Genomic DNA, 17,587 nt, shown 5'->3' on the forward strand with positions numbered 1-17,587 from the left:
GAAAAATTGTCCAAAACTGAGCAAGTTACTGCTATCAGGACATTATTTAAAACAATTAACGTTATGCTATGAATTCCTGTTTTATGAAGACAGCATTTCTTTTTACATATACTTCCTCCAAGTCAGTTTTGCTGGGAAGAAATAATTTTTATATAGTGTCCTTAGTAACAGAAATATGAAATAAGCTGAAGTCTATGTTTTTATCCTCTTAAATGTAAAGTGTAAAAAATGTTCTTTTGATGTGAAGATTTATAAACGACTCTTTTAAAAGAAATTAAATATGTTCAAGATTGAAATGGACCAGGTCATGAACAGTCACTGTGCAACTCTTGAGCCCTTCCTTCTTTTCAGCTGGCTGGACTGTTAACAACGGCAAAGTCGAACTCCCTCCGCAGTCCTGAGCCCAGGCTCAGTTGATCCTGCCCATGGCAGCTGCCGTCAGTCACTTCTGGGCACACACAGATCCCCTCTGACTGCAGAACGGAAGGAGAAGACTGGACCAGTCCGCCTGCGCTCTTGTGAACTTATTATACACCGACACTGCTCACATGAAATCTAAAATCCTCCTTATCACCTTGTAAATCCACACTTGGTTTCTCCTCACAGGTCATCACAGAAAGAGTCTGTCGCATTAAAGCATATTAATGTTGTTTGGAAGTCATGGAAATATATTAAAACTATTCAGGTTAGAAATCTGGATGTCCACTTCTTTCTGACTGTTTTCCCAAGGTTGCCATTTCCTAAAATGGCTTCAGGTCCCTCATTTGTTCTTCTTTGCCAAAGAGCCAAGTCAGTCTTTGTTTCTCAAAACAGGGTCACTGTGTCAGGAAGTGACATAAAAAAAGACTTCAGATTTTATAAGTGATCCCAGCTTCTAGTTTACTCATCAACATTATGGACAGCAGCCTCAAAAATCAAGAACATTTTCCAACAAGGTGCTAAACTCTAAGAGTACATTCACTCTCACAATGTTCTCCAAGAAGGCAGACTGAAACCACAGATGTTTCTGAACAGCACAATGAATTACACAGAGGCAAGGAACTCAAAAGCATCTTATCAAAATTTCTAGAAAGTTTTAAATTCATTTGAGCATCACATACTAAAATAGCCAAAGCTCTGACTGGCATTTTGTCTTTAGAGATGACTGATGCTGTGTTATTTCTGCTGGTACTGGTCTTCTGAGATTATGCTTCTACTACATATTGTCCTTTAGTGTAATATGAAAATTAAATTAATTCTCTGAAGTAAGAATTAAGAACTTTGTGAGCAGGAGAAATAACTGTAATACTTTTGTCTGATTTGGTATTTAATATAGTCTGGGAATGTCCCTGAACATGATTCTGTTTGAACTATAGAACACATTTAAATAAAGATTCAATCTTGCTTTGAAATGAATATCCCTCAAAGCATTTTATATAGTTTCCTAATTATTTACTGTCAAAATTATGCTGTATCTACAGTCAGAATTAGTCTAACTTTAATATCTAGTCATTGCTGCTGAAATAGAAACTTTATCTAAAGTTTATTCTCCATGTGGCTGGGTATTATTGGAATGTAATCAACTCACCTTGTAAGAATACCTTTGTTGAACTAAACAGCCTGAGTTCTGATACTGTTGGACTATATGGTCCCTCTTTTAATCACTTAAAAATTTAATGGTTCTCCTCTGAACTCTGTACAATATACTATTTTCTTCTTGTCCAGGGAATACAAAGGTAAGGTCAAAAATAACCTTCTAATTTTACAGGAGACTTCGCTCTTTATATATATGCTAGAACTTGTATTTAGCAGATTACTTGGTATGATTCTTAAATCTTCACCTAAATCTTTACTTCTCAGGATACAGTCCTTCATCCTTACATTCTTTAGTCCTATAGATATCAATTTGTACTTGGTTGTATTAATAATATACTAATAACCAGGTTTATAAGTGATTCTTATCACTGACACAGTGACCCATCTTCAACATTCACCACTTCTTACATGTTTCTGTATCTACAGCCTCCATTAGTTTTAATTATTTTCTTCCAGGGTATAAAGGGTAAAATTTCACACCTCAATATCTTCTCAGTGACTTGGGAACCCAAATTCCTATATATGATGTTGATATTAAGGAGGTTGAAAGTAATTTAAACGAATGATATTTTGGCTCCTGGAGGCTGAAGTTCTCTTGTAAGCAGAACTTAAGTCTCCAAGTATTTTTTAAAATGTTAACATATGCCTCAATAATAGACTTACAGTAGTTTTTATTTCCCTCCAACAAATACAGCTACAGATTCCTTGTGTTCTCAAACATAGGAGGATTTTCATAGTATTCTGTCCTCTTTATTATATGCTGTTTAGTGTCATGTTCTACTACTGCACTGTGATTCTATCAATGCTAATTCAGGAAGAAGCCCATGTTTGTGTTGAGGACAATTGTCAGAATGGCACACTGTTGTACATTAGCTTTGCACCCTTCACCTCTACAGTGTGAAATTTTATTACCTGTCACACTGTGTAATTTCCTACTGGTACAGCAGATCCCCTGGACGTGCACTGCCCCTTTTCACAAGTTTTGTTTTTCACCTCTGTTTTGGCTCAGATGTTTCTTCGTGTTTTCTGAATACATGTATTAGATGAGATGACTTGTCACATACAACAACTTATCTGAAGTTTGCTCTAATGATAATAAAAAGTTGTGACTGATAGTAAACAGTTCTGCTTGAAAAGAAGAATATTCTTGACAGGACACAATAAGAGAGAGGACCTCCATATCTGAATCCCCTTCAAACCATTACCCAGTGTCTCTGGATTCATTAGGCTATGATCACACTTCATAACATCATCGTTCTTTGAGCAGATCTAGAACTGAAGGAACTTTAGCAAACACTAATATTGTGAACATTTGATTTAAAACCTTTTCTCTAACAAGCCTTTTCTTGCAGTCTTCTGTTAAATGCTGCTACTACTACTACTTCTGTTCACAGTATATTTGATTGCCCCCAAGCTGGACAGTGAACTGGTGCAGGGATAGGCCAGAATTGTGTGGCTCAGTTGTGCCTATAACTCATATTCTAACTCACATGATCATACGTGTCAAGTTGATATTGCATGAGAAATTTGAGAGTTAGAGCAGTTTCCCTGCTTTCTTCCCTCCACTCCAAACTGAATTATAATACTGTAATTACATGCAACTCACACAAGTACAAAAGATTTAAACTTCTTTTTGAATGGCAAACAGAAAATTCAAGCAGACTAAATCCTTGAATGAGATCTTAGTATCCCTTTGAAATATGAAGGGACTCTTTCTAGGCCTTTATTTTAAGGATATCATACAGCAATGCTGTCAAAACAGCATGGGTGATTTTTAACGGGTTTACCTGTCACTTAGGAGCTCTATGTCAAACACTATGTCAAAAAAGAGAGCTATGTAAATGAGAAACTAATGATTTCTAATGCAGAAAAGCTCTCATATGCTGCTGATTTTGTAAGTATTCCAATAAATGTTTAAAGTAGATAATGTGAATTTCCTAAACTTTTCTCCTAAGGAGAAGTTCTTTCTCCATAGTGAAATCACAGGTTCATAAATGAAAATGCAGCTGGCAGCAGCTAATGTTATATATGTCTCTAAGAAAAATGATAAAGGAATTAGAATACAGGAAAAAGAATCCAGAGAAGGGGAAAATGCACTCATGTAAACAAAAGTAAAACCAGAGGAAACTGAATTCATTACATGCATGATCAAAGTTCTTTAGGAAGTTTAGTAAGAGAGTCATAGAAGCAAAACTGTCAAAAGAGAAGATGGCTTTCTAAAACAGAGGTTCGCGCCATAACAGTTTTTGCCAGGGCTAAACTTTACAGCTTTAAATAAACAGTAGATACAAAGTACAACACAAATGAAATAACCAGACACAAAAATATCCCAATAATTAAGTTACTAGGGTCCTACAGATTAGAGAAGTGACTCTTGTTTTTATCAGTGGTTTCCAAAGAACCAAATAATTTCATAGACTATAAGAAAAGGAAATTAAATTAGAAACCTTTTTAACTTGGTCTTGTTATATGAGACAACACTCAAAAGTACATTGGAATACCAGTTTTAACTGGCCGGTTGTGTTTGCAATTTTTAGCAAGTGATTCTGTGACTGAGACAAAGATGTAAGACACAACAGTAAGAACAACATCAGAAGGCTTCTTCCTTTTTTTGGTTTTGCATTTGCTTCTTGTGTTTGGAGTGGTTCTGGAGATGGAGTATCTTCCATTTCCACCCAGATACGTGTGCTTTTCAAACAGTTTGGTTTTTATGTGCTAAGAACACAGAGAAAATCTTGGCTTCTAGCCAGCCATAACTTTGGCTATATCACATTTTCCAGGTTTTTTCTTTTCCCCTGTTGCTTGCTTCTAGGATTTTAATTGCAGATTTTATCTATGTGTTTTGGACTTGTTTTTCATTTTGAATATTGAGTCCTATATACAATTTACGAGAACAGAGACAATGACAATCCCAGACATTGTTAAAATGCTCCAGAAAGAAATAAAATATTGGTTTCTAAGCTGAGACCTGAGTGACCAGTTCAAAATGCAACTTCACATATGACTAATATACAAAGGCATCTTAAAAATGCTCCTAATTACTCTGCAGCCACCCACAGACATTCCATGTGCTTCCCCATTCTTTCATATTCTCTGTTGGAACATATTTATGTGTATCATGGTCCTTGGCTCTGAAGTGGCTGGACAAGCTATTTTCTCACCTAAACACCTCTGAGTGATTCATATGCTGAAATGAAATATAGGAATATTCACTTAAGCTTGTCTTTGCAAATACTACTCTAAAAGAATTTTCACGCTTGCACCCTAGCTCTGTATATATGACTGACAAAATTTCCATGCTTGTTAAAAAACCTGACCTGTTACAGCAATAGTGATACTCAGCTGTGCTCCCTATTAGCTGCTCTCTCAAACTCCAGTCAATGCTTATGGTAAGCAGCAAGTGACATTCCCAGTAAAATGCAGTAAAATTTACTCAGTGTAAAATGGGTAAACAGGAAGAAATAGAAAACAAGGAATATAAACTCAAACTGTGAAATATGGGAAGGAAGAAATCTGTCACAGTGATACCTTCAAAGAAAAAATTAAAAGTTTTAAATTTTCCCTTCTGAAAAGTACTGTTTGTCAGTATTTTTACTACATCTATATGTACTGCAGGCATATAAAATCTTTCTCTTTGTCGCTGTCTAGATACATATTGTACACAAAAAATAAACGGCACATATACATGAGCACACACAAACACACATAGTCTATGGTTTAACTTCAGTAAACCATAAAACAGACACTGACGGCTTATCAATCTTTTCTGTAAACATGCGAACTAAAACACCAAAACTGATCTCTCTGGTAAGACTCTTGTATTTGTTCAAGTGCCACGGTATTCCATCAAATCAATCATGGTAGTCCAAAAGATATATACTGAAATATCCATACGGGCAATGTTCTCTTAGTAGCTTCATCACATAATGAAATAATACCATACTTATTATCAAACTAATTTACATATTCAGATTTTCCTTTTCACTGAAACAAATGCAAATGCATTTTGTTGTCAGTATATGGATTGGGCATATAAGTGTGAGAGGAACAGCAGAAGACTGGATAAGACAGAGTCTTGGTATCAGGTGGGGAAGATTCTTGGCTAAGTCAACAGTACCAAATTATTCTTTCAAAACTTACTGCAAAGTACAAAATCACTCCACAATTGGAGGCTCATTATTTCTATTCTATGAGCTAAAGTAACTACCTCTGCAGAAATGACTCCCCAAGCATGAAAATCAAATTTTAAATAGAACTCTTATTACCTTTGCTAAGGTAATACTATCTCAAGACACAGAGAACATTTTAATAGGGAGGATTCAAAAGTATCAGCCTCTCTTGTAACTGAAAGGAAAGCTGCAGACACTCGTCTGCCTTTGGCTGATATATACGTCTGCTGTCTGGTTTTCAGCTAGCATCCAACAAGTAAAAAAGGATCACAAAAGATATTTGTAAGAAGTATAGAAAAGTAAAATGTAGAAAAGTAAAAAAAAAAATCTCTTGGTCCTAAAATCTCACTAAAATTGTTTGCTATTTATTACTGAGAACTTTTAATATTAATTATCTTCACAGACGCTCCCTGCCTAGGGGATTATAGAAAAAATTCCTGAAGACAATGGAGCGCACAGCTATAGTTTTGCACAGTGACCTTAAGTTAAACTCTTCATTTGGTGGTGTTGACTTTAAAACATATTTGAGACTATACCTGTTTGGTTAGGACAAGGCCATAAAGAACAAACTTTAGATTCTTCTTTTGCCAGAGGGGCTATCAGAAAGATGTTCAAGGGAAAGCATCTTTTCCATTGGAATAATTCACTGTTAATGACAGTATGAATGTTGATATTGACAGCAACATTGAAGACAGCCACAGTAGATTTTGGTCAGGCAGATGGCAAAAAGTTTCACCCTCAATACTTCAACATTTTCTTGAAGAAAAACTTTGTCAACCCTTCTTTTATGTAGGGATGACTCTCAGTAGCTGACTATCATTAACAGCCTTTTTCTAAATCTGTAACAGAAGCTGATCCTGGTTATAATACTTTTATTTGAGAATTTCACTACCTGTGTTTTGAAGACTAAAAAGGTCCTTATAATATAAGGAAACACTCTAGAGATTCAGAACATTTAGATACCATTTCTGGAAGGAACAACCTCATGAGTTTAGACTCTGTTTGCAAGAAATCTCCACCTGAAATTGGAAGCATTCACAGGCAGGAGGTTTTAAGTACTCATTTTTATTTGGAATAGCCATGGAGGTTCGCCAGTCCAGAGAAACCAAAATGCCTGGATGCAGTGAGAGTATCCAGAAGGGTTTGCTTTCCCTAAGATCACAACAAGCACAGCACTTGCTATGTTACATTCCCAGTATGAACACTTCCAGTACAGCTGCATTTCCTGGAGCCACCAGTCAGGTTCCTTCACATATCACAAGACCACACAGTGGTTGGCCCATTCACATAATTTCTGTCAAGCTAGTGGTGTTTTCTATTCAATCCTGCACTGGGGAAGACTAGTTTTGAAATTAGCTATTCCCTAGCAGTAACCTTGTCTCCTTGTTTGGGAATTTTGTCATCCATCAATGTGAAATGTAGATGCTGGGTTTTTTTTCCTTCTGAACTGGCCTCACTTTTACCTACTCACAAGGAATACCCTTTTTTTCAAACAGGTGGAGGTAAACACAAACAACTTCCTATTAAACCAAATCTGTCAGTTGGTTTGATACGCAAAATGAGAAACACGAAAACTGGTTCAAAGCCTTTGGGGCTCTATAAACTGAGGAAATACGTTACGCTGAGAAACTCAAGCCATGGGTGACAGCCATTGCACCGTCTTGCAAAGGACAATAGGCTGAAAAATTCAATCACTTATCCTAGAGCTCTCGACAGGAGATGTGACTTCACTGCCACTGGGAAACAAGGAGCAATCACTGTCACATGAATAGAAAGACTGATCACAGGATACTGCTTTGTGGCAATCAAAGTAGAGAGAGCAGTAAAGGAAAAATAAATTGATTCTTTTAAATTATTTGATGTATTTCTGGAAATGTTGAGCAACATCCAGCAGTGAGGCCTTCCCCAAAAGACAGTTACTCAGAATCTGACAAAATTTTATACTTTAAATTAATTTTGGCATGGAAAATAAACTCTGAGAGAAACTTTCTTCCTCCCTTTAGTGGATCACAAAAGATTATAGTTGCTGTAGAATTGTCTCCTCTTATGTGTATTAAATATAATGCTTGTGATGACACTGCAGCAATAAATTCAATTTGCAGCAGTAACAGATGTTTCATGAAACAGAAGGCAAAACAAGATAAACACCATCCAATAAAAATTTTATCGAATGATTCCTCTTAATATGAGAATATACTTATTTATTTCTCTAATAAAAAGGGTAAAATATCTTCTCCAAGATGGGCCCTGTCACAACCCTGAGACACCTGAAATGAGTGACATTTTCTCTGGTATTTATTTTTTCCGTGAATGCCATAAAGTGCACCGCATGAATATGAAGTGACATCTTTACTAACATGTGGTACTCACTTATCTCCCACAATTCCCAAGTTGATTGTTGGATAGCCGTGTTCTTGGATTGTAGCTAGGAGAGTTGAACGGTTACTGTCCCGAATCTTTCCTGGCAAGAGGTCATCTTCAGGATTCAGTAGCTATAAAACCAGAAACACCCGCCCAAGTCAGTCTCCTTGGAATACTGTGCCTTTACTCAAGTGAGAATTTTCTTCTTTGGACTGGACAGGATACTCTTAGACACCTATCATAAATATGTGTAAAGTGATTTAGTGAATTTGAATTAATAAGATATATAATGTGCTTGTGTAGTCCAATCCTCCACATTGTTTAGTTTGTTTCTATTGGTTCATGTCTGCAAAACCTTCATTGTCCTTATCAGAACCTGGCTTCTAATCTCAAACATTAGAAATCAGAACACAAACTTTATGTTTCCGAGTTATTGCTTCTATTTAAATGGTTTTAAAGGAAATTCATTAATGTTGCTAACCAGATCGAAAGTGTTAGAAGAAATTTTGAAGTTCGTTGTCTGCTTACCAGTAAAGATGTTTTTTAAATACAACAACCTATTTTGGAATACTAGAAACTTCAATCTGGGTTCTTATATCAATTACTGTTCTAGACAAAAAGCTTTCCTTCAAGACAGTATCATGGCAATTGCTTTACATGTGTTACATATTTTGGAAGTTAAACCACAAAACATACATATATAAACATATATTCTACATATATGAGGAATACTTTCATAGGACATAGAAGTATAACAAAATATTGCCAGGAGGGAAGAATGTATCTGTCAAAATTGCAGCAATAGTGTTAGGTAGTAAGGTAAGAATAATGAAAAAGGGAGTATGGCTAAATTTTGATGCTTTGGCTAGCAGCTCTATTTCTGTGAAGGTTTCCTAGGCTGATTAAGAAACCCATTCGGCAGGATCTTTTTAAACACATGATGCTATTGAGAGCGCCCACATCAGTAAAAGACCCTTTAATGATAAACAAGAACATTCAGTCACATGGAAAACACTATTTAGAAAATCATCACCTATAATCCTTGTAGCTCTTCAGATTTGTTCTTCAGTTAGCGGCATGTTTCCTGCATGACAGACCCGCTCTGTGTTATGCAATCTGGCAAGATTCGCTTCCAGCAAGGCTGGTCTCAACCACCCACAGTACCCAGTAACCTTCACTGGGGTTGTGGAAGTTGTAAGGACTCCACCAGATGACAAAATTAAAAATATTAGAAGTTTTCAAAATCTTTCAAAATTTGACATATTCAAGCTGTGTGAAAAGACAGCTATTGGGTTTATGTTTGTGTCTGGACTTTAAAAAGTTTGTGTCAAAGGACAGTCATAATTATAGGTCAAACTGTCTTTACATTTCAAACTGACTTTATCTCAACCCACACATTCTTTTGCTTTTGCTCTTTCTATTCTCTCTGTCTCGCTGCTGGAAGGAATGAACGAGCAGCTGTGTGGGTGTTTAGCTGCTGGCCAGCATATGTAAAATTAGTACATTAAGTTAATCTTGAACGTGCTTTTTCTGATGTAGTTACGACAAAACAATTAGCAAACTGGTCTGGAGTTCTACCAACAGGAAATTGTCTGGATTTCAACATGTGCTACTAATTAAAAAATATTAAGGCACAATACTGCAGCAAGGTATTTGCTAATACTATTCAGCTTTCGGAGACAGGTTATCTGCCATTTCCACTACAGCTACAGAGGAGTGCTGCTCAAAAGAAATTACTCTTCCAGTCATGACTGACAGCATGAATTACACCCCTGACTACCCCACAGGTACTCCCTTGCTGACAGGAGGAAAGCAGCTGGCACATGGTTGGATACATTACCAAAATTGTGGCTAAGACAGTGTGTGAGACTTGTGAGAGAGCCTCCGAGGGACTAAACACAAAGAGCCCATCACTCACAAAAAACCTAATGTCAGTATGAGCTGCAGCTCAAAAGTTAATCTACTTGGGAACAGAGTGGAAGTCACTATCCAAAACACTATACCTGTCCCAAAGAAGATATAATAATTCGGACCTTGATTTTAAACATATTTTTCTTACCTCATTCCCTGTTGACATGACTGCAACCACTGGAAACTTGTTAACTTCTACTTCAGTTACTCCAACGGTTGCTAAGAGACCAATCTCAGATGGACCCATGTGGGTTCCTTTAGCCAGCACACATTCACCTCTTTTAATGTCATGTCCTATGGGTCTGAAAATCGTAGCACAGAAGAAAAAACGAAATAAAATCAGAATGAGCTTGAAAGTATCTTTTCCTGATTGGTCCTGCTCCAGGTAAGGAGTGTCCAGGGATGTTCATTAGTCAGCTTGTCAAAATGTCAGTACTACTTATAGTCAAACAATGACTATAAAAATTATCAGCCCTTCTATTCCTTACAGAGATATTTTACTATTTATGAAGTTAGTTGTTTACAGACCTGATATCTTGGCCTGGTCGAGCCTGCACCAGGATTCGAACCTCTAGTTCTTCAGTGCCCTACAAAAACAAAAAGATCAAATATGGTCAGCTGGGCTATTCAAGAAAGATTAATCAGTGTGAAGTTCTCAGAAGTCTATGCAGCTGACAGTATTCATTGCACTGAGACCTTACGGTTTAAGCATCATCACTGTTCTCCTGGTCTGTGTGTCAAGATTGTAACACAATGTGTGCTAAACCTGAACAGCTTTATAAGAAAGTATCTCTTTCATGAAGTCACCAGGGAAGGACCAGCACAGAATACATAGTTTTATCTTCCTTCTTTTTTTTTAATGATCCTTCTGCTTATGTATCTCTCCTATGTTACATCCTATGTTTGTTTGTAGGTTTGCTATACTGAGTGGATTCTTTCTACTCCTCTCCGCCAACTTGATCTGCTTGAACAATTTCAAGGATGGCATTTCAAAAAGATCAGTAGTCTGCCAGACAATATACCACTACTTCTGCAGAAAGGTGGGAAGAAGCTATATGCTCTAACTTTTTCAGGATTTTTAATGTAGATTCCTGTAGTGGAAACTCCTACTTGAGAGCTTTCTACAAAACAGAAAGAGGCTTATTCATCATGTTCATTTACTGTGAACAAGAGACAGTGGCCTGAAAAGTCTCATGCCTACTTTAATATTTGTGTTTACTTCTGAATTACAATGCTTTGGAAATTCATTCAATGCCAATAAATGGCATGTGACCTATACTGAGATAGTGCCAGTCTGTCACTAGCACTAAATCTACACTGAGACTGGAAAAGATTTTGTGCTTACATTACCATGTAGTACTTCATATTTTAAGTACCTCAAATCAGACACTAATATTACAAGACAAACAAGGTACGTCACTATCATTTGGAATTTTTACAGGAACTAGAGTGTGTATAGGACACTGGGAGTTGTCTCTTTCCTTAAAAGTGATTTGGACTGAATTTTCTGAGTTCAGATGAACTGCTATAAATTAAAGGTGCCAAAGTTAAACTTAATGAATGTGTTGATACAGATTGTGATTCTGTTTGCCTCTGTGATAAATAAATAAATAAATAAAATTATAAATAAATGTCTAAGATAAATACACTTTATAAATAATTGAAAACGAATTTAAATAATATATTTAAACCCCTGGAAACCAGGAAATGAAGAACAAAACCACCAACCCTGAAAAAACTGCTTTCTTACTTTATCACAGTATTTTCAAAATATGCTGCTAATCAAGTTCTGTTTCTTTTATACCTGCTCCTCTTGTACAGGAGAAGAGACTATTTTTCGCTGCTAGTGCCTAAAATGGCTGTGTTGGTGCTCAGGATGTCCTTTTATTTCCCTTGTCTCCATCTGAAGCTGTAAAAGACACTTCAGGCTTGTGACGAAAATCTGGGGCAATGGTTAAGCTAAGAATTGTTTTCTTTTTGTGACACTCTGGGGATGGTTTAGGCCACATATAAAGATTTGAATCTTCTGTATCTTTGAAAACATTTAAAGATAGCTAGGAAGTTTCTATGGAATCAAGAGGAGTGCCAATGATACACCTGAGTAATAGAAAAGGTACTGTTTGGACTCCGGGACTATGAAAAACAAGGAAAAAAAAGACTTTTGAGTAATTTAGTAATCCCGGGCTTGAAAATCACTGGCGAAAGTGTGGCTGGGGATGAAGTGGTGATGTGAGGAGACTGCTATTTATGTAACCGATGGACCTCCCAGAACACTTTAGGAATACAAGGTAATTCAAGGTGGCTAGAGGTGGCTTGCAGGGAGCTATGGCATTATGCTGAGAACATCTTCCATTTGGTGTGTATCAGGCAGCATTCTTCTTGCTCTATAATAATATATTTTGAACTATGAGTGGTTTACTCTGATGGTTGTAAACAGCATCGATACTGATATACTGATGCTCGGTCTTTGCTTTGATTGATCACACTGGCCTCCTTTTTCCCACAAGGTGACATAAAAAATCAAAATGAAAAGGGTATAGACATCATTTTGCACAGATCAGTTTCTCAATGACTGCATTTGGAAAGTCGATGAGAATTTTTCTTCCTGCTGGATAGATGTAATTCCTTTGAGTCCTGTGACTTCTACAGTCATTTGGAGAATGCTTGCTATGATATTTAAGTACTGCTACCACAACTAGATGTCAAGAAATTCCTTTTAAAACTCCTCTCTGGCTTTTCAGAAGAACATTTTTCAGATGGTAGAGATTTCATTTCAGTTAAATCCCAGCCCTGAAGGAGTTCTTAACATTAAAAAGAAAAATATTCTTGAAATATGTAGCCACCCAGGCATGAGAAAGGAAAGTAACACATTACTTAAACTATAATAATTATTTATGTACAAGATTAGCAGAGTAGCATATTCAAGGACAAGTAGAATCTGAAGAGTTCTACCTCACACTTACAGGCACGAAAAGAAGCTGAAGGTGGCTGACCATTTGCTTAAAAATTTAGAGTTTAAGCACATAGCCAGACAATCTGTTCCCACATGCAGAGGAAAACACGCACAGAAAAGTGGAATCCAAGAAGACAGTCATCCAAAGAAGTAGAAAATAACAGGTTATCATGTATTTGCTCTGCAGTGATAGACCTGTCAGGATGAGGTGGGCAGTGGCCACAGAAAACGTGCTCATCAAGGCTAATGGAATGATTAACAAGCAATGAAGGCAATGGTGTATTTTATGGGAAGATAACAATCTACACATACACATCTGTAACCTCAAAGCAGGACTGACTCAGTAAATTCTCTGTTAGGAAGAAGGCCAGCCTAAACAGCTTGCTGACTTCATCCGATGTAAAAATCTATGCATTTACAGTAATAAGGTATGAGAAAGGATCATGAGAGTATGTTTCAGCTTTCACTGTCTTCATCAGCTTTGAATGCCAGAATTCATCTGCTTATGCCCCAGCTGTGATTGCAATGCTGGCTTGGAGCTACAGCGAAGTGGAACAGCTTGTCGGAACAGCAGCAGAAGAGCAAAGCCTGATGTGAGCAGAGAACCACGCACTCACTTCATTCCAAAACTGAACTTGGATGTTGTGTCAATAAGAGATGTATCTTCTTGCCTTAAAATCTGTCAGATGATGGAAAACATGACGATAGCGTCCTGAAATCACAGCTGGGTAAGTGAAGGTAATGATTCAGAAGGAATTATCTGAACACAAAGGAAGAGAGGGTAATATTTAGGAAGTCTGAGATGGACTGTTAGGGATACAATTGTCTACAGATAACTCCTGTGCTTCATCAAAAACCACATTTTACTTTGTTAAGACAACTGTGAGTACAGAATTAGTACCACAGTACTCATATCTCTTCTGTGGTATTTTGCAGCATGTGTAAGGTAGTGCACTAACATGACTGATAGATATGCTGGAAAATCTGTTCAAATTAAACACAGTTAAAATTACGTTCTGGAGGAATATGAACCTTATTCACTTCCTGGTTTTCAGAGGTCTTAAGTTCAGTAATTTTCTCATTTCAAAGGAGCATATAGGTCTATTGAATAGACTTAGTCACGAATTAAAGAAACCTGGGTGGCACTTACTTCCCCTGTTACACGATAAAAACCCTTATTCTAATTATATGCATTTATTGTAAGCTACGTACACAGGACATATTGTTTAAAATCCACCAAATTCACCTTTGCTGAAATGAGACCAACTCTGATAATACAGAACCATCTTCATAACATAGTTCAAATTAATCCAAGTCATCTCATAGATTTTGGAGCACTTAAAAGAGTTCCGTTTCCCACAGAAAATCATATTCAGCTTTAACTACATCAGTGGTAATTCTGCACTGCAATATTTCAATATATTATTCTGGTATCAATGTGTATTTAAAAAAAAAATTTTCCCCTTCTTACTTGGTAAGTTTAGGAGAACTTTTAAAATCCTCACCTTGCTGAGTTTCAGGAGAAGGCTGAAATACAATGAAGACTGCTCTACTGCTATATGTGAACTCAGTAGAAAAGAAAGAAATACACTGTTTGATTGCCACTACTTTGTATTTTAAAATGTGAATATGGTAGACACTCAAATTGGACCGTAGTTATGGATCTCCAGGAAGCATCTTCCTTTCACTGAAATAATGCTCCTAAATACTTCAGTGTCAGCATTCAACAACTATGATGAAAAATCAATGTCAGGACAGGTAGGTCTGGGGTACTGTTATCAGAGCCTGAAAAATTGAGTAGAATTGTCACCAGGAACTGATGTCAAAGTCCTTAAACTTTTGAGATTAACAGAACAGCTCTTCTGTACGACTATCTTTCATATTTACAGGATTGTATCAGGAGCCATTTTCTGCTGCACACAAAAGAAAAACGAGTTTTAACTTGTGACTCACATCATCTGATTCCCTGATGAGCTCTGTATCTTCCACTTGCACCACTGCATCAGCACCACATGGAATTGGAGCACCGGTTGTAACGCGCATTACCTGACCAGGCATCACAGTCTGAGTCGGCTGAAAAATAAACAAATAAAAATCAATTTACTTTTGAAAATATAAATCTCAAACCATTTGAACTTTATGGAAGTAATCTGGAAGACTAAAATTCTTATTTGTGGCATGACTTGATATACTGCTAGTGATATCAGCAGGTATAAACTCCAATGTATCTGAAGATCACTAGGCCATTACTTCAGATCTGGCTTTTTTCACACAGTCACATATTAGGTGGCTTCACATTCTTCCCCTTAGTTTTCTAGCACAAAAATAGATTTCAAAAGAAGCAATATACTGATACTCTGGTTGGCTCAGAAAAATAACTGGCTCAGAACTATAACAGCTAGATGGTGACCTTCTGGAAGATTACATGAGCAAAAATCTAGTAGTTCTCTGTACATAAATATTTTCACAGAGTACTCTGGTTCCCAGGGTTGAAATTTCATTGCTTTGGTTTGGTTTGGGTTTTGTTCCATTTTGTTTTACCAGCACACTATAAATGGAAACCCAGCATCTTGTCAGTAATGTAACCAGCTGCTTCATTTTTAAGCAGATTTGCTGAGACTGAGACACAGCTCAACACTAGTTCACATTGAATATCCATCTTCGTGAGGATCAGTTTAGCAAAGCCTAAAATCGATAACATTCTACAATTACGGAAAGTCACAGTTCATTACAAAGTTTCAGCACAAGCAATATAAACAATAGAGAAATATCAGAACAACATGACCAAACAAATGACATGGTTTTAATACAATTTCTCACCAGGCAGCCTATTTTAATACATACTTTTCAAAATCCAGAGTAAAATTATAATTTGACCATAACCACTTAAGAAATAAATAACTAAAAGAAAAATCCTTCTTAAAAAATGTGACTAAAAGAAGCTTTTATGATGACTGAAATTTCATTGCTGGACTATGAGTGCTTCATTTCCAGAGCACTTTATCAAGCCCAACTTATTTAGGCTTTACTGTTATTCATGAACATGTGCTACACACCGATCAACACAGCTGTGATAAGACAAACATTTTCTGTACATGTCACACGTATAATTCATGTGCAGACTGACTCTATATCCCATATGCAGCACTGGAATATGTCCAGGACCCCTCAGCATGTGATGAGCTGTATTTGATAGCAGCCCACGGATCCGTGAGCAGCACTGCCCGCTCCTGCCCAGACATCAATCACTCCATGACTTTTGACGGGACACCCTTCAGGCATCTGAAAACTCCAGACCGGTGGTCAATGTTTCAGCTGCACAAAGCTGTGTTTGCCTTGCCTATTCTTCTACTCCATTTCAGTGCTGCCATAAGCTTCAAAAAGTGTTACTTTGAAATGTGTGTATTTCAAAGGTTAGTCATCGGGACAGAAGCCAGCACAGACTATGCAAGGAGTTGTGGATGAACAGCTGAGATGCTGCCATTTATACTGAAAAGGCTTAAAAGTGAAAATAATCCTGTCTAGTGTGTTATTTTCACTACTATGAAAACAAATGCCGCACAGGGAAAAGCTTGTGCATTGGATCATGTGAGCTCTTCTGCATATTGTTGTACATATAGTCCACAGGTACATTACAAACAGGTAATATTGTTTTGAACTTGTTAAAGTATGGATGTCTTTAGTGATGATTTCCACAGGAAAATTGCATTGCATTAAAAAATCTTCCCATTTAAAACGCATTTTTTGGGCCTTAAGAAGAATACAAATGTCTACAACTCTGCCAGAAATCAGTGCCCATGGGGATAAAATGTGCTGTAACTATCCATACTTTTGCAGTTTCTTACTAGATGAGTTAATTTTTTGAGATGTAATGATGTGAAACATTTAAACAATTTTATGATACAAGAACTGTGGCTTTTAGAATTGGTTGTGTTGCTCATATGTTTAATTTCCTTTTTGTCCTTTGAGAATTCAATCAGATTAACTTTATGAACAAAAGTCAACCATCAGATTTCCACGTGAATCTCCAGGGCTGTGTTCTTCTGTGCTAGAGACTATTAAGAAATTATTCCTTCTCAGAAAGCATAATAACGTACAACAATTTTGCAGAAGCTCTTTCAAAGGCCTTGGAAATCCCACATTTCCGTGAAATAGGGCAGTACTGAGTCCTGCCCTTTGCCTTCATCATTGATAAACTATTTAATGTCAGTCACTGAATAAAAACAAGAAATAATCTATCAAGCACAGCCCTCATCTCGGGCATTTTCTCTTGCACATAACTACACTTCTCCAGTGTGATTTTCAATACTCCTTTCTGTAAAAAGGGCCCAGTTAATGTAAAGGTTTCCATCCTATATTGTAGCTGGTTAGTCCCAGTGCCTCTTACAGATGTCTTTAGAAAGACTTGTACGAAATGCTAAGCTCCAGCTATGCAAGTCTATAGGAAGAAAACCATTGCTCCCCAAGGCTGAGGTTTTCACAGAGAAGCCAAGTTGATGGCTTGTGACTAGTACTCTCAAATGTGCTCTAACCTGCCCAAAGCAGGACAGTGTCTGAAAGTTTTCCTCAATAGAAAATAAAAAATGGTTGTTAACAGCAACACTACCATCTGGAAATG

The 17,587-nt window shown here is 36.9% G+C and overlaps 1 protein-coding gene across 13 annotated transcripts in view; it reads right to left on the minus strand.

The window, feature by feature from the left end:
• Positions 1-17,587, minus strand: part of GPHN (gephyrin) — a 293,554-nt gene that overhangs the window by 20,123 nt on the left and 255,844 nt on the right. For all 13 annotated transcript variants that reach the window (XR_011739363.1, XR_011739362.1, XM_071809320.1 and 10 more), the window contains 4 exons: positions 14,923-15,042; positions 10,545-10,603; positions 10,165-10,318; positions 8,115-8,236 (listed from right to left, as the gene is read on the minus strand). Coding sequence is in view for 11 of the 13 variants with exons in the window: in XM_071809320.1 (XP_071665421.1) it covers positions 8,115-8,236; positions 10,165-10,318; positions 10,545-10,603; positions 14,923-15,042 (455 nt within the window). In the remaining 2 variants the exon portion in view is untranslated. The remainder of the gene's footprint in view (positions 1-8,114; positions 8,237-10,164; positions 10,319-10,544; positions 10,604-14,922; positions 15,043-17,587) is intronic.

Source organism: Patagioenas fasciata, chromosome 5, assembly GCF_037038585.1.
Source record: "Patagioenas fasciata isolate bPatFas1 chromosome 5, bPatFas1.hap1, whole genome shotgun sequence".
NCBI classification, from domain to species: Eukaryota; Metazoa; Chordata; class Aves; order Columbiformes; family Columbidae; genus Patagioenas; species Patagioenas fasciata.